The sequence below is a fragment of the Branchiostoma floridae genome, chromosome 14 (genome assembly GCF_000003815.2).
Source record: "Branchiostoma floridae strain S238N-H82 chromosome 14, Bfl_VNyyK, whole genome shotgun sequence".
NCBI lineage: Eukaryota > Metazoa > Chordata > Leptocardii > Amphioxiformes > Branchiostomatidae > Branchiostoma > Branchiostoma floridae.
In genome coordinates this window covers 2,345,420-2,362,171 of record NC_049992.1, presented here as the reverse complement: position 1 = coordinate 2,362,171, position 16,752 = coordinate 2,345,420, and the positions used below count along the sequence as shown (strand labels likewise).

General features: G+C 45.1%; 1 protein-coding gene across 1 annotated transcript; it reads left to right on the top strand.

The window, feature by feature from the left end:
- Window positions 1-4,841: 4,841 nt before the first annotated feature.
- On the top strand, window positions 4,842-16,542 carry LOC118430868 (von Willebrand factor A domain-containing protein 5B1-like). The gene is made up of 13 exons (XM_035841904.1): window positions 4,842-6,127; window positions 6,509-6,656; window positions 7,230-7,344; window positions 7,532-7,652; window positions 8,046-8,279; window positions 8,604-8,792; window positions 9,223-9,385; window positions 10,894-11,126; window positions 11,679-11,867; window positions 12,267-12,359; window positions 13,125-13,223; window positions 14,304-14,472; window positions 14,888-16,542. The coding sequence occupies exons 1-13, from the start codon at window positions 4,846-4,848 to the stop codon at window positions 15,549-15,551; spliced, it is 3,699 nt and encodes a 1,232-aa protein (XP_035697797.1). The 5' UTR covers window positions 4,842-4,845; the 3' UTR covers window positions 15,552-16,542.
- Window positions 16,543-16,752: the final 210 nt, after the last annotated feature.

Below are 16,752 nucleotides of genomic sequence, written 5' to 3'. Positions count from 1 at the left end.
ATACAATAGTGGAGAAAAAATATAGTAGTCTAGAATCACTCTCTACTGTGGCTACCGGGTCTCTTCTATCTGCAAAAGGAACAGATCATATACGACTCCTTAGCCACCATAAGTGGGTACCGGGCTAGCTTACTACACGTCTCATGTAGATAGTAGATAACCAAAGTAAAGATTTACAACGTTAACGAGCAGTTTAAATACATCTCAATGTCGCATACAGTTTGAAATTACAATATTTTGATACACCCGTAAATGATTTCATCAGTTTGGCAGTGAGTGTTAGTAAGTGGGTAGAACGCTGATTGTGAAAAATAATTATTTAACACACGTTACACAAAGACAGAAAATCATTGAATTATAGCTTGGGGGAACCCATGGTGGTGTGGGTATTGGATTCTAGAATGCTAGGATGTACCAGCCAGCTAGAACTATCCTCGGTTAGGGACAAGGATGACTCAAACACGTAATGCACAGTAACTGCGCGATGATTGTGTCTAAAGGATTTCCGTTGTCTCCACTTGTGGGACATCATTAGTGTTTAGGGACAAGGTTGTTCTGATTCATGCGGGTTATGGGACGGAAGGACTCAATGCCTTGTAAGCGAATTTAAAGAGAAGGCCTTCGTGCCATTTCCTAAAACTAAATGACTTTTATAAGTGATCTATCGGCTGTACGTGCGAAAACGTTGTCTCCAAGCAGACCCTACGGTGCCTTAAAGATAGTATCACAGCTGGCCAAGGAGTATAGCTGGCTAAAGGGAGTCAAACGGGCACCTATACTCCTTGGCCAGCTTTGATACTATCTCTAAGGCACCGTAGGGTCTGCTTGAAGACAACGAAAACGCTCCTTGTTCTCTAAAAGCACAATTGATCAATCTTTATAAATATAACATGTATGAAATTAATATTTGCAGATATATATACAGAGCACATCAAGGCAATCAGAGATAGCTTCAAGCCATCTCGTTATTAATTGCCCACGCTGCTTACCTATACAATCTCAATCAAAAAGCGTCGATGAGAATGTACGAGAAGAAAAGACGTACGGAAGACGTACGGAAATAATACCTTACTCCCTTGAGATCGCTAAATTATAACAACTGCTGTTTAAGTGTAGAATACTTTATGATGGCATTTACATCTGTGTCGTTATGAACGCTCTGGGCTCAGCTAACGCGTTGTAAATTATGTTTTAACAGATAGCCGTGGGTGGGAAACTGCGGGTGGGTCTCCAAGCTTTCGATAGACACACAGATGATAAGTCGGTATAGCTCATGGGAAATACTGTACATGCAGAAACATTCGCGGTGGATAAAGTTCGCGGTTGTCGCGGTGACCGCTTCATCGCGAACTTAAAACCACCGCGAACATTTTTCCATGGCAGTAAGAGACTACTCTCCGGAGACTAAAATGCCTATTGATACAGCACAACATGTTGTGCTGCCCCTACGGCTGATTAAAAGGCTATGGGACAAATGAATGAAATGAAGAGACTACAGTGCACATGGTGCTACCGCGAACTTAAAACCACCACGAAAAGTCTATTTTCCCGCTATCGCGAAATCAAATTCCCGCCAACTTAAATGCATTTACAGTTCCCACTGAGACGATATATCTAAACGCTATCTCAGCGGAACACAAATAAACTTGAGGAGATACTGCTGATAATTTATCCGGATATCCACTAATGAACAAGATTCGCCACCCAAGGATTGCTGTTATTCACTGATGATTATAGCTGCGTAGTTCAGACTAAAATGTTCCACATATTTGATTTTTTCGTTATATTAATTACCTGCATGTATGCAGGTATGGTTTTGATGCTGGTGGGAACTTTTCGGTAGCCGGGGATGTAGGGCGCTGTATCTCGTGAACGGATAGTGCGAGCACGACGATTTTTGGTACGTGGGTTGGGGGTGGTAGCCTAACACTCAGGTTTGATTTTGGGCCTCCTGGCGTTTGAACTTGACATTGCAGGTGGCATTTTTGGTGTTTTGGGGGCACTTTTGGCGCTGTGTGTCCGGAACGATACGCGCGATTGCGACGATTTTGGGTGCATGGGTGGGGGGTTGTTGCCTGTTGCCTAGGATTGACTTTGGGCCTTGTCGCGTTTGAACTTGACCCGGCAGGTCGAATTTTGTGTCCGGGAGGGGTGTTTCCGGAGTTATATCTTCTGAACGGCAGGTGCTGGCGCGATGATATTTGGCACATGTGTCGGCGGTGGCTGAATAATGCTCAATTTTGATTTTGGCGCCCTTGGTGCTTGAACTTGACATTTTAGGTTACCTTTTGTGCGGGCACGGGGCGTGCGCTGTATCTCCGGAACGCAAGGTACCATTGTGTTGCTATTTGGTACGTGAGTTGTTTGTGGTGTCCTGGTGGTCAGGTTTGATTTTGGGCCTCCTAGTGCTTGAACTTGATACTGTATAGGTTGACCCTGTTTTTGTGTGGTTGGGGCATCCTCCCAATATCTGCTTGGTTTTAAAAACAGATTATGGTTGGGTGTAGAACCATCATCTGGCCTGGGCCACCTTCAATGTATCAGGTTACTTAGTGGCACTGACAGTTTGCCAGATGACGGGAGTGTACAAGATTATATATCTGTTGGTCAGGTATAATTGGAGTTTGCTTATTACTCTTTGTGGTGTTTCTAGAGCTGTATAGTGCTGAGTTTTAAGTTTCGGTACAAGTTCCTTTACCCTGTTGGCAATCATGGTTGAACTTGAACTTAAACAGAAGAAGATGCAATTTTCTAATGTGGAGGAGAACTGTATAGAGTGTGGGCATAAGAGAAAGGTATGTGTATGATTTGTCCTGTGTTTCTTTTTGTTTCTTTGGTAATGCCATTTCCATACTGTATACAGGTAATTTGTTGTTTTGGGCTAGTCATATTCGCTTGGTTTTTGGGCCTGCTTAATCTATGGTACAGGCAGGGTTAAGTGGTGGAGGCTTAGCTTTGTTCTGTTTTAAATTCAGTATCGTTTGTTGCATTTTGTCGCGGCAAATATATGATGAAATTCCCCTTCTAAGCAACTGCTCATTGGTTTGCGGGGATGTTTGCTGGGTGTTTGCTCTGACTACAACAGCTTCTGAACTTTTCAAAGCTTCCATTGCCAGCAGCTTGCCATCTATAAATGGGATTGACAAGGACATTTTTCATAGTAAATTATGCTGTTAAATTTGGCTTAGATACTACAGGAGATTTAGGTTTGGGTTGGATGGATTGAATGAAAATATCATACCACCCTGGGGACTAACTGTTGTTGCTGCATGGGGGCTACCACTATTCATATTGTCTAATGTCTATGGAACTACAGATAAAAGTATCATTGGTCACACTATGCAAGTAACATTCCGATGTCAAGTGAATAACACCCCAGAAATAAATCTTTAATGAATATCATTGGAAGAACACAAACCAAGGAGACTTAGCAGCTGCATTAGGTCAGTACATTGAAATAGGAAGATATTAGTATATCATGTGACAGAGTAACTACATGTGCATGGGCCATCTGAGACAAAAAAAGGTAGCGTCTCAACAACTTCAAAGTACTGTGGTTGGTTACATACTTAAGAAATCCAAAATAAGTAATGTTCATCCATGTCCAAACTTACAAATTCAGAAAATGGAATTTCAGAGTCAGACTTTTGCATGGTGCACAACCAACACGGTAAAAAGCTCATTTTTCCAACCACGTACCACAGACAAAAAGGCAAAAATACACAATAGGTCTACAGAAACCCAATACATTTCATGCAGGCCTGAGGTCTACGAACTCTTGTTTTAGTTTGTCTTATCCTGTGATATCATTCTTACTTGTGAACTGTTTTTGTTCACTTATTGATCGTTTTGTTTACTTATTGATCTGAATCGGCGCTGTTTCTTATATCTTTGTTTCTTTTAATTAAATCTATAATTGTTTTATTAGTATTATGAATTTATGATTAATATTTCTTAAGTTTGAAGAACGGGGCTAGGCTTAGCATAAGTCTTGCATGTTTCCTCTTTCTTCCTGCACATTGTTATTTAATACATTTCATTATTTCTTTGCATATGAGGGATTTTTTTGTGTGCAAATAACCAAATGACCTTTTCCTGAAAAGAACAGACCTGAGTTAGCTTACAGATGTGTCCTATATGGCATAAACTGTCATTCTCACATGATAGGACTTGTTCAGCCACAGTCGAAGCTGTAGGGCTGATATCAATTAGGATTTTACCATGGTCAATATTGACCAAAAGATGCCATATTTCAGTCCTGATACACCCAGAAATAAACCGACTGGAAGAATACAGGATCCCCATCATCCATCAGAAGTTTGTGGCCCGTCATGCACATCTAAGTCCAACGGAGGAAAAATCCTATTCCTCACCGTCTCAGCCTCTTTGAGCAGATCACGAGGCGACTCAAAGTTATTTGATGCATGGCGTAAAGTATCGGATACTAGTGAGCGTACCCTTTGACAGACTATACTGGTGAGGAGGCCTGTGGCTCGTTTTCTTCTGTGTAACGTTGTAAGAGATATCACATGACGGCAGTTTTTCCAGGAACTGGCCTGCATGGATCAGTGCACGAAAGATTGCTACATCATGTTATATAAAGGGTCTCAGAAAGGTGGCACTATGATTGAACTGGGCCAAGGCCTGTAAAAGATATCCTCTTAACGGTTGCCGAGAAAAATTCATCTAGAAGCTGTCTGAAAGACAGGAATATTCTAATTATTATCTTACTATTCATTAACGAAAATAAGAAATATCTGAAAAGGTATGCCCATCTAGGATCAAGACTGATACACAAAGGGTCAATGCTTCTAACCTTAACTTGTATTTTTGATTGACAGAAAAATGCCACGACTGTTGAACTGGGCAACGCGCACGCGCGTGCCGCTCAAGTCCGTGCGGATATCCGCGTGCATGATGGGACACTCCCTGGGCATGACGTCATCGTTCTCGTACTACAACGACCAGGACTATCCGCTAGAGGTCGCTTTTATTTACCCGCTGGACAACAAGACCACGGTTGTCGGCTTCGACGCCATGATAGCGGGACGGACGATAGGGGTGCAGCTGAGGGAAAAGAAGGAGCTGGACTACATCTATGACGTCATGTGTAGTCACGAGGGTCTACACGTGGGTCAACAGTTTCCGGTCCTGCTGGAGGAGCACCTGGCATCCGGGATCTTTGCCGTGAACGTCGGTACGATACCAGCCCGCGAAACGGCGACGGTTATCATGAGCACGTCGTCGCGGGTGGAGAACAACTCGAGCGGCGCGCTGAGGTTCAGGCTGACGGACGGGTTCTGCCCGAGACAGGACAGTCCGACCGCGGGCACCGAGCCAGACACCGACGAGGACGACGGGTTCTCCTCGGTGGGCACGCGCTCCCTCCCCGTCAACATCGCCGTGACGCCCACGGCGTCCAACTGGAGCCTGACCAGCCTGCTGCAGGAGACCACCCACACGCAGCTGCCGTACGACTTTGACTTCCACCTGCAGGTGAAGATGCCGTGTTTGCTGTCCGGCGTGTCCAGCCCAACTCACGCCATCCGCGTGGACGCAGATCCATTTGCTAGCAGTGCCAACGAGGTTTTCGTCACCCTAGCCGAGCCGCACACCTTCGACAAGTCTCTGGAGGTCCTCATTCACCTGGAGCAGCCACACAAGCCGATCGTCGTGCTAGAACACGGTCATAGTCCCGATGCGGAGGAGACCTGCGACATCAACAGAACCAGTGGCTTCGCAACCCCCATAGACAGTCCCTTGGCGAGCAGTTTCGAGATCATAGAGGACAGAATCTGCACGGACTTCGTCCACAACCCGGTCCTCATGCTGAACTACTGCCCGGACTTCTCCGACATCCTAGCCTCGCACCCGAAGACTTCTGAGGGCATCCAAGGCGAGTACATCGCAGTGATAGACCGAAGCGGCAGCATGTCCGGAGCGTTCATCGCCACGGCCAGAGAAACGCTTCTCCTGTTCCTGAAGAGCCTCCCAGCGGGCAGTGCCTTCAATATCGTCGGGTTCGGCTCCACCTTCAAGCCGCTGTTTGACGCCAGCGTCCCGGTGAACCAAGAGAACGTGGGCACGGCCAGCGCGTGGGTCTGCAAGATGAGGGCGGATCTGGGAGGTAACGCTTGTTGTTGTTTTGTTGATGTCAACCTTAATTTTCCAAGACTGTTATGTTACTGCTCATCTCTTTGTTGATAAGCATGATCAGCTGTAAATCAGTCAATGCTCCTCATATAACATACATGTACATGTATCTATCTTTATTTTGCATATATGAAAGTCCATTGCTTTTGTGTGATATTATTTTTTATTCTGCCTCCTAACTTAGTTGTAACGAACTGTGGTCTGCACTACCAAAGACAGTCCTTAGGAGGCCCAAAAGTTTTGACACGCCAAGATTTAGCCACATACAAATATGTTCATAATCCATCTATAGCCCACAAACGCTACCCAAACCTTTTGGCGAAGGTATACGTACTTAACCGTTTCCCCACCGTAGGTACTAACCTGCTGGGCCCGCTGGAGTGGATCTTCTCGGCGCCCAGACCGGCCGGCAGGCCCCGCGAAGTGTTCATCCTGACGGACGGCGCCGTCAGCAACACCAGCAGGGTCATCGATCTGGTCAGGGCTAACTCATCACACACAAGGTTAGTACATCCGGGTCAACTTCTCAATACCAAGGTGAGTGTATCCGGGTCAGGGCCAAACCAACACCAGCAGGGTCATCGATCTGGTCAGGGCTAACTCATCACACACAAGGTAAGTACATCCGGGTCAACTCCTCAATACCAAGGTGAGTTTATCCGGGTCAGGGCTAAACCAACACCAGCGGGGTCATCGACTTGGTCAATGCCAAGTCCTCACACACAAGGTTAGTACATCCGGGTGAAGCCCAGGATAAGGTCCGGTTAACATAAGGTTAGCATATCCCTAGCTTAAAAACACACTAGCTGCACTGCATTCAAACCTCAAACCCGTTTGAGCAACCACCTGGTACAGACAACCACATCCAGTCACAAGCTACGTTTAACATTCATGACAATGTTCACATCGTTAACCGCACTCTGTCCTGAGGAACAACTTGTCTTCAGCAACAAATTTTCTTTAGTCCCTTGAGTTGTTTTACTGTATATTGCACAGAATATACTATCTTTGCTGCGCAAAAATTAATTCATCTAATACTGTTTTTAAAAAATGACAACATTTGTTTATTGTGTCAGATGCTGGGCTGTCGGGATTGGAGAAGGTGCGTCACGTGTTCTCATTCGGGGAATCGCAGAAGCCGGTCGAGGGAGGGCGGAGTTTGTGACAGAGGTGGACCGGATGCAAGCAAAGGTAAGGAACGCTCTATATCTTTATATGCATATCCCTCTAAGCTGCTATGTATTCATAAATCCACTATTTAACTGTAAAATCAGTACGAAGACATTATTTTTCCGCACCATTGCATTTTGTACTATGATAACCGTTGTATTATTAGAAACTTTCATAAATAGTGTATTGTTTCTTAAACTTTCCCCAGCTCCTATTGTGTCTGAAGAGGAGTCTACAGCCTGCGATCTGTGATGTCAACATCGAGTGGAAGATCCCGGATGGAGTGCAGTTGGTACAGACGCCATGTCACCTGCCCAACCTCTACCCAGGTAGTTAATTCGTTCCCTTGCCAATCATATCACACAACCGCTAAACCGCCTGAAAGCGTACCACACTAACTCTTTGCGTGCGGTACAATCTGCGAAAGACCGGAATGATGGCTAATTAAACTCTTATTGACTTTTTTACTCATTACATACACTCGGGTCATTGATTTGTTTTTCAAGTAGGCCTAACACCCACAAATTATAACTCAAATTTCCCATGCAGTACCAAAGAGAGCCATCAGGAATCTGCAAAATCTAGCTACATACCCAAATATATTGAGTTATGCAATGAAGAAAAACCTCAAACGCAAGTACGCTACCAAAATCATTTATAAACTTATTGGAAAATGTATAAATAACATAAATATACTAACCGAAGTTGTACTTCTATCTCAGGTGACACACTGACGGTCTATGGCTTGCTGTGGGACGAGTTCAACGTGGACCAATCACCGTTCTCGTCTCTCCACGGCATGAACAGCCGAGACTCGTTCAGCGAGAAGAAGCCATTGGAGGACGATCTGCTGATGGACATCGTCATGGGCGTCACCGGAAATAAGGACCCGGAAGCAGATGTGACGAAACATGACGACGAGATCATCAAGCGAGACGAGGATTTGAACGAGAAAGGTAAGATAAGAAATATCAGTACAAATCGTACCAATAGATAATCATTTTAGGTGATAAAACTTTTTTTTCAACACTAGACTAGTGTTTGCTTGATATGCGATAAGGGTCTTGCAATAGCTGTCAATGAACTCAGTCTCCCGAACTATTGATTGATACGTGGCTAGATCAAACGGTTTATAGCACTAATCGCTTTAAGACTTTGGAAGCTCTAACGTTCAACTGAAACTTCACTAGATGAATTGTTTGGTTTCACCATCACTTGAAGGAGGATGCCGCCAGAGGAATCTTGACCTAAACCTTTAGAATGCATTTTCTCTCATTCAGATATTGACGAGAACAAACACCACGAGCTTCCGTCCCCCGATAACGAGAAACCCAATCCTGGGAATGAGAACATCTCCCCTGACAACGAGAAGCTCAAGCCTGGGAACGAGCGCAGGACGTCTACGTCAAAGGACAACCTGCTCAACAGCCTGAAGGAGCCGCACGTTAGGAGCATCAGCGCTGACGCAAGTACGTAAACAAGTAAACAAATAAACAAAACGTAACTTCCTTTTCGACTTGACCGACTGCGGCAAGATGTGGCCGACGGTCACTTGTCAGACCTTGTCACATGTAAAAGTTCGGGAAGTAGTTAACGTTAGCCTAAGCTTGTTGATGAAATATTTAGAGCATAGTTTAACAAATTATTACAACTTTTTCATTAACATGTAAAACTTAGTTATTCAGCAACCAATTGAACAAGGACGCTTCAAGTGAAGAATGACAATCACTTTCAAAACTAATCATTTATATCAGCTATGCTGATTTGATACTTTCAATAATTGGAGTTTCTTGAACTATCTCGTCTGAGTAAACTAAGCCATCAACATGGTGGACACTAACATACGTCATGGTCACATGACTTTAAAAAAAAATCAATAACACTCACCTACGTGTACAGGTTACGTCAACACACCGAGCCCGCTGGGAACATCCGGGACATTCGAGCACCTGGAGTGGGACTCGTACATCGACGAGCGCATCCTAGCGGCCGGGCTGGAGAAGCGCACCGAGGCCAAACGGGAGGCGCTGCGGAGGCATCTGGAGAGGAAACGGGAAGGCAGGTCGGTATTCCAGCATCACTATCAGTGCCGAAGTTCTAGTGCTTTGCACTGCGGCGGTAGTCTCCAAGCAGATGGATGAAAAATGAGAAGAATTTGGCCAAATAGGGACAAATTAGCCTGACTGAAATCGCGCTCCTAGCGAGCGGCAATACAATTGCCGCCGCCCTATGATGAGAGGGGGCCATTAAACCCAGCCAGCGAGAGATTGTTTAAACACAGGCTAGGGACAAATAAGCTGCCATTGGCCACTTACACACTTCCCATAATTAAGTGCGAGAGGGTTCCGGATATGGATGTTACTTGGATGCTACCACAGTTGCTCAGGGTGCGAAACCAGGGTGGAACCAGCTAAAACCTTCAGTACGAGGGCGGAAAAGCATATAAACTAATAAGTTGTCTGGCGAATATAGTACAGTTATCATTTGGGCCGAGAATCTTACAAGTTTTGTGGTCAGAAGTAACTACCTAACACGTGCACCACTGTGGCTGTTAGTTGGTTTCTTCCGATGACCTCAAGGGCCACACCTTGGCGTTTCGTCTGCAGCCTTTGTTTTTTTCCTGTCGGAAAGTGATTAAACCATTGTCCTGTGATCGGTTCCACACCAAACTATCATCTCCTTGATGTTTTCTGTGTTCGGAATTGGTTAGAACCAATTTTCTGTGCCCTTGGAGTCAGTTCCGGAGTTCGGAGCAGCCATATCCGGAACCCTCTCGCACTTAATTATGGGAAGTGTGTAAGTGGAGAATGGGATTTCAGTCAGTCTTTGGCTGTCTATCCACCGGCCGGGCCGTTCACTCCTGGGCCATTAACTCTTGCTAGGCTTTTATTCCTAACTTGGCAAAAGTCCCCTATTACTATTTGACCAGGCCGGAGTCAAGTAGATACTATTGCGGTGGGCCATCCTTGTTTTCCGCAGTATGTTGTATGCACGTTTCTCTCATGGCATGTATCAACTACGTTGTTGCACATTTCAACACGTCACCCGTCGAGTCGCAACCCCATAGTATACGTGTCACAGTGACGCAGTGATAGGCAAAAAGCAGTTGTTGTTTTTTTGCAAAATATTGATTTACATATTAACCAGTAATTTGATCTGCTAATTTAAATATCAATTTTTAACACAATCTACTGAAGTCCTGGTAGGCACCAACCGCCGAATACTTAAGCACCATACCCGGGATATAAACAACAATAGCGATCTCTGACGTATTGAACCATTTTCGTTTCTACTTAGATGAACTAGTAGTTGTTTGATAAAATTGCTACATTTATCTCATACAACCTATACAAATACGACAATAAGGCGGGTAGTTACTAAGTGTATTGTCACTAGAAGAGTGCCGATGCCATGCCCACTTCTCCCTCCGATGCTCCCTCCCACTTCTACTGTCAACTGCTTTGGTAAATATTCGGCGTACACAGCATGTTCGTATAAGCAACCGGACAGTGTTACTGACAAGTTGCCAGCTTACAAAGTTGTTACATTTGTCTCCTACCTCCTGTGCAGGCACGACAGTAGAGACGGACAGTGTGTGGCCATCATCAGGGGAACGCTCTGCGGGAAGGAGTTCGTCCGCGAGGTGCCCTTTGACATCACTGAGGCCCTTGACCCGGAAGTCACACTGCCTTCTGGGAACGAGGACAGTCCGTGGGATGACGTCATACACCAGCTGGCGGCGACCACGCTCATCCGGGACTTTGAGGATGAGATTCTGCGCAAAGGCTCTTCACAACTAGAAGGTATTACTGCTTGCGGAATAAAATACATTCCAACGCCTTTCAACGATGTTGACAAGGATCCAGCAATGCGCTCAGGTTTTACAACTGAACTGAACAGCTAAACACCAAATAAGACAGTCTTTGCAAAATAATCAAATTGAATACAAAGTTACAACTAGTTTTTCTCTCAAACGTGCAGTAGAATCTCTCCATCCTATACGAAGCAAAGAATCAGCAAAGTTCTGTGCTAGTCTGTAGAACAGTATGAACTTTCAAAATTTGCTCAGGAATAAGTTCTTTAACCTCTCATTTACTATCAATTGTTAGATGACAGTGACGCTTAAAATGCGGATTCATGATCACTGCTGAACAAGACAAAAGAGTCAAACCTAATTCTCAGTCCCGATCACGGGTCATAACGGTTTTCACGTCTCCTTAGACTCCCCTATCCACGAAGTCCCCATGGAAGACGCCCGGGTTCCTTGACTGAGGAGAAGATTGTTGCTAGCCAAACATGACTTGTTGGTAGAAGCAAATATCCCATCTTAAAATGTTTCTTGTCTATTTCCTTAGACTCTCCGATCCACGAGGCCCCCATGGAAGACGCCGGTTCCTTAAAGGAGAAGATAGTCGAGCTGAGCCAGGCGGCGAACATCCCGTCCCGCCTGACGACGTTCGTGGCCGTGGACGAGCTAACGGGGGCCGTGCTGCCGCCAGTGGTGCACAACAGGCCCAGGGACAGGGCAAAGAAACGGGCACAGGGTGAGTAGTGTACAACAGCACCGTGTTAGGTTCTCTGTAAGTCCGAATACGCCGCTTCCCACTGTCTTGTCCGGGCCCGCACTACCCGACATATTTGACCTGCTGCCCATGCTGCAAAGTCCCAGGCGCATTTGCCCCCCTCGTATACACTACATTCGTCGTGTGATTAGTGTGTCACGCGCGCGTATGTGTGAGTTTCTGCGTGTGTGTGGCGGTGCGTGCGTGCGTATGTCAGTGTGTTGAAAACATTAGATTGATTAAAGCACATCGCACTGCCATGTCAACCAACCTTATGAAAAATCTAGCTAGACTCCTCTGCCAGCTTTTAATACTATCGTATGCTACTGTAGGATCTACTTGTATCAAACACCCTGACATGCTTGTTATTATTGACCACAGGCAAACGCTACGGTTTCTCGCTGGGCCTGGGCCGGAGACCAAGGGCGAGTTTCGACTCGGATGGATCCGACGAAGTCTTCCAAGACTACGCAAGTAAGGACGACATTTTGTGCCCTGTAATTCAATACACGGACGCCATGTTATTTCTTCTATCTTCTGATTGGTTGACATTTCACGTGACAGCAGCCATGCTTACAGCTCACGATTTTACAATCAGGAATGACAATGACAGATTTAAGTTGATATATGCATTTAATGCTATACAGGATCATCAGTTGGCCTTTTATATAGTATAGAAACCGTTATGGTCTTTACATCACTTTATCATACCTACAGAAGAAATAATCAATCAAAGACATGGTCACTTACACCAAGGAGGTTAACAAAAGACTTTTTTCATTAAGCACGAATTTAAATCTACTAAGTGGAGTTTGAATAACAAGAAACAACAATTAGCGAAACCGCTAGGAGGCATGTGGAGGTAGACACACTGGGGGCCGTGTGATGAATATTTGCTACAAACAAAAATAAAGGATTGCAGTTGTTAAATGTTTAGTTCTAAAAATTCTACATTTAAAGAAATTAGGTACCACTAGTAAATTTTGTCATAAAATCCATTTACTATTTACATTTTTTAAAGTAAAAGTCTGCTGATAAGTCTATGAGTATATATTATTATTTTATTATATTATATATGTTATTTTATGTAAAAAACATGTAGTAAGTAGTAAATCGATTTTTTGTGATAAAATTACTAACATATACACCTGGAGAAAAAAATGGCTCTCCCAGTGTGCCCGTGCGTCTCCTTGCGGTTTGTTTGCTAAGTGCATGTCTAAACGTGGTTGCGCTCTCCAGGCCTCCACAGCTGCCCCTTCCACGGGTCGGCCCCGTCACTCAACCACCTCACCGTCACATCCGGGCACTCAGACAGGCACAGCTTCTCATCCATAGACGGTGAGTTAGGGAGGGATGGAGGGATGGAAGGGAAACGTGAGAAATATATAGGAGAGGGATGTAAGGAAAATATAGGGCATCGTTGACGTTGAGTCACCATCGACAGAAGTTCGTGTGTGGCGCTGTCACATATGTATGACAAGGTCAAGGAACACGGGACGTATCGATCACCGAAATGTACACTTGAGGTACATCACAGTGATTTGAGAAAAGGGAAAAGAATGGTGGGCACAATATGAAGGATTTTATACACACAGATATCGCCTATTGCTTTGCCGCAAAATACGTCGCGGCATTTTGTGACCTCATTCAATTTTTGGAAGAAAATACTTTTTCCTGACACTCTGTATCTTTTTTTATCAAGTATCATCAAATTTGTTTTAAATTCTAAAATTCACTGTAGATTCTTTCCTTGAAGTCATTTATTCCTTAGGCCTTTTTTTCTTATATGTATACACCCAAGAAAAGCTGCAATAGCTTTCCTTTAAACAAATATACAAACCATTCTATCAGACCTAACACGACCTTCTTGGATGTACTCCTAACCTGTTCACCAATCTCTCTCAGGACAGGTTTCCCTGGCACTGTAAGCTTCTGTCCCTGTCTGGTCAACAAAAAAACATCCCACTGATTTTGCCTGCCTTCATGAATCCAGAGAAAGAATCCAATTTACATGCCATTTCATTGGCATTGCCATTGGGAAAGGGCGCAAAAATTCCTGGGATAGGGTTGTCATGTTGAACCAGATGCCAAAGACTACGACCGAAATGAGCGGATCGAATCGTGTAGCAGCACTCACTATTGTGCATTTTGTACCATGTACTTTGTATGTAAATTTGTGTATATAAACTTATAACTCTTTAGGATTTTAAATGATGTAAACTGAGTGTATATACTTTGTCTGACCCATGGCGGGGGGGGGGGGGGGCTTTGGCTTGCCTCTTACCTCACGACCTCAATGAAAAGCGGCCTGTAGGCCGATTTGAGCTTTCATTAATGGATAAAGGTTCAAACAATCAAACAAACTCTCTGGAAACAGTCGTGATCCCTTGTTAATATGGTAGTATGAACCTGTTGCAGAGAGCCTCCTGCGGAAGCGGCACAGCATGGAGAAGGCGCCCGGCCCGTCCGCCAGTCTGCCTGCGGGGCCAGACCTCCACAGGGCCGAGAGGTTCATCCTCGCCAAGTTCGGCTCCTTCTCCAAGCTGCTCCCCTCCGGAACCACTCCTTCCAAGAAACCCATGTACAGGTGAGACTTGGAAACCCTGGGAACAGTTATGCTGGATAGACAAATGCAGAATCAAGTAGCGCAGCGGCTAAATCTGACCCAATAGATCATGGATGATTCTGCATAAATTGCCAAAATGTTAACAAACATTTTAAAGACAATAAGTGGCTAGATGGGTACCATAAGAATGACAGTGCTCGATATGTACGTTTTCCTACCGGTACCACAAAATGATGCTTCTCTTGATATCGAAAGAAAATGTCTAAAATTGAGGACATATGTCAAGGCTCCTGATTGCAAAATCAAGGCTCCTGACTACGAAGCTAGCTACATTTGACGTTATCCTTTTTACACAGTCATTATATATTAGGGCCTCTTGAAAATATCGTCCATTGGATTTATATGAAGTCTAATAATGAATTTTTGTTTCTCCCAGACCCGTCCTGGGAGGAGAGCTGATCCCAGTGAGCGGGAAGTTCGCGCGACTGGTGGAGCTACAGATGGCGGACGGCGCCTGGCAACTGGACACGTCATTCTCTGACGTCATCGACATCCCCTTGGAAACGCTGTACCGCGCATGCCCGATGTTCGACAGGCACGAGCACCCGTCGGGAAGGTTCGGGTCCGCCGAGATCGCCCGACGCGATTCCGACGACAACACGACGCACTGCTGGAACTTCGGTAGGAGACACAAGAAAAACGGCACGAACAACGAGGCCAAGAACTTGAAAAAGATGATGTGGCAGGAGCTGAACGAGTCCTGGAAAACCGTCTCTCCCGCGCTTTTCAACCAATCACAGACGACCGCGCAGACGACAGAGGAGAACAATTTTGGCGGGAACTGCGCGGACGACGAGGACAAAGAAGAGAGCGTGACGCAAGAATCAAACGACATGGAGTCGACGAAATCGCGGTTCTGGGCGACTCTGGTGGCGCTGGGCTGGCTGGAGAAGAAGTGCGTGCGGCTGTTTGAGGAGTGGGAGCTCATGGCGGGAAAAGCCGAGACGTGGCTAGCAACGAACGAGAACGCGTTGCCAAGGGGATGGGACATGCTCAGCCTGAAAGCTGCCGCCATGGAGGTGCTGGTCCTCTTGCGATGAGGCTCGCGTCTCTCACCCTTCTCCTTCTCTTCTTCCTTCTGCCAGGTTTGATACAAGCGGCTGGAGTCATCTTCAAACAGTTCTGCTCCTGGAAAAACTTTATCAATTGTCGGATCTGCTAGGAATCCAACAAAATGTTTCCACGCCAAGAGGACATGTAAACAATGAAGGTGGCTAGATATGCAGACGTAATGAAACGTCAGTGGCCAGAACAACTGCTTTACCATACTGTGTTGTTTTGCATTTATATGGTAGCTGGTAGATGTCTGGGGCCACCTTTGGGCATCGGACAACTTAAGGTTTAATAGATCCCTGTGCTCATAGCGCTGTGATATGAGCAGTAGCCTACTTCTTGTAAGCTTTTCTGATGTACCTTCTTTGGCTCTTTCCGTCTCGAAAGACCATCGGTAGCTTCTTCAGTGTCTCACGGCTACGGAAAGTGATACAGAAACATACGGATGCCAATGAGAGGTCAAGTGTGATTTTACATGTAAAAAAAATCAATGAAATGAAATGAATGCAGTTAAGGCCTATATGTAGTGACGTCGCTGCCGATGTTGAGCGAGGACAAGCTCAGTAATTGTCTTGTGAATTGAACTGTATGTAAAGAACGAATATGCCGTTCCAAAAAACATGCTCTGTACAAAGCCTTAAAGAATTGTGTGCATTGGTGATGAAAACCCGTACAAAAAGCTGCATTGTACAAAGCTTTCACATGTGTGCAGTGGCGGTCAAAATCGCTAGTTGTCAAAAGAATATTTGCAACACATTCAAACGCTGCATTGTACAGAGCCTTACAGTGTGTCGAAATGCGGTGGGAATCGCTTGTTGTTTGAGCTTAGCTATGTGCCTACAGAGATGTGACGTCCGAGATACACGGTGAGATAGAGATTGCGCAAGCTGTGCTCCACTTTCGACTCAAGTAGTAATCGCCAAGCAGATCCTACGGTATCCTAAGATAGTATCAAAAGCTGCCAGAGGAGTGAAGCCGGCTTAGGAGTGTGTTTAGCTACATGGCAAATGTACACCTCTTAGCTGACTACACTCCTTGGTTTAGTACTATCTTATGCCATCGTAGGATCTGCTAGGAGATTACTCAAATAGTTCCCCACAGTTACTACATGTTAGCCTCTACCAGGCTTCGTGGTTTGGTGGTCTAATTGTAGAAATTGGTCCAATAGAGTAAATACTACGCTAGGGG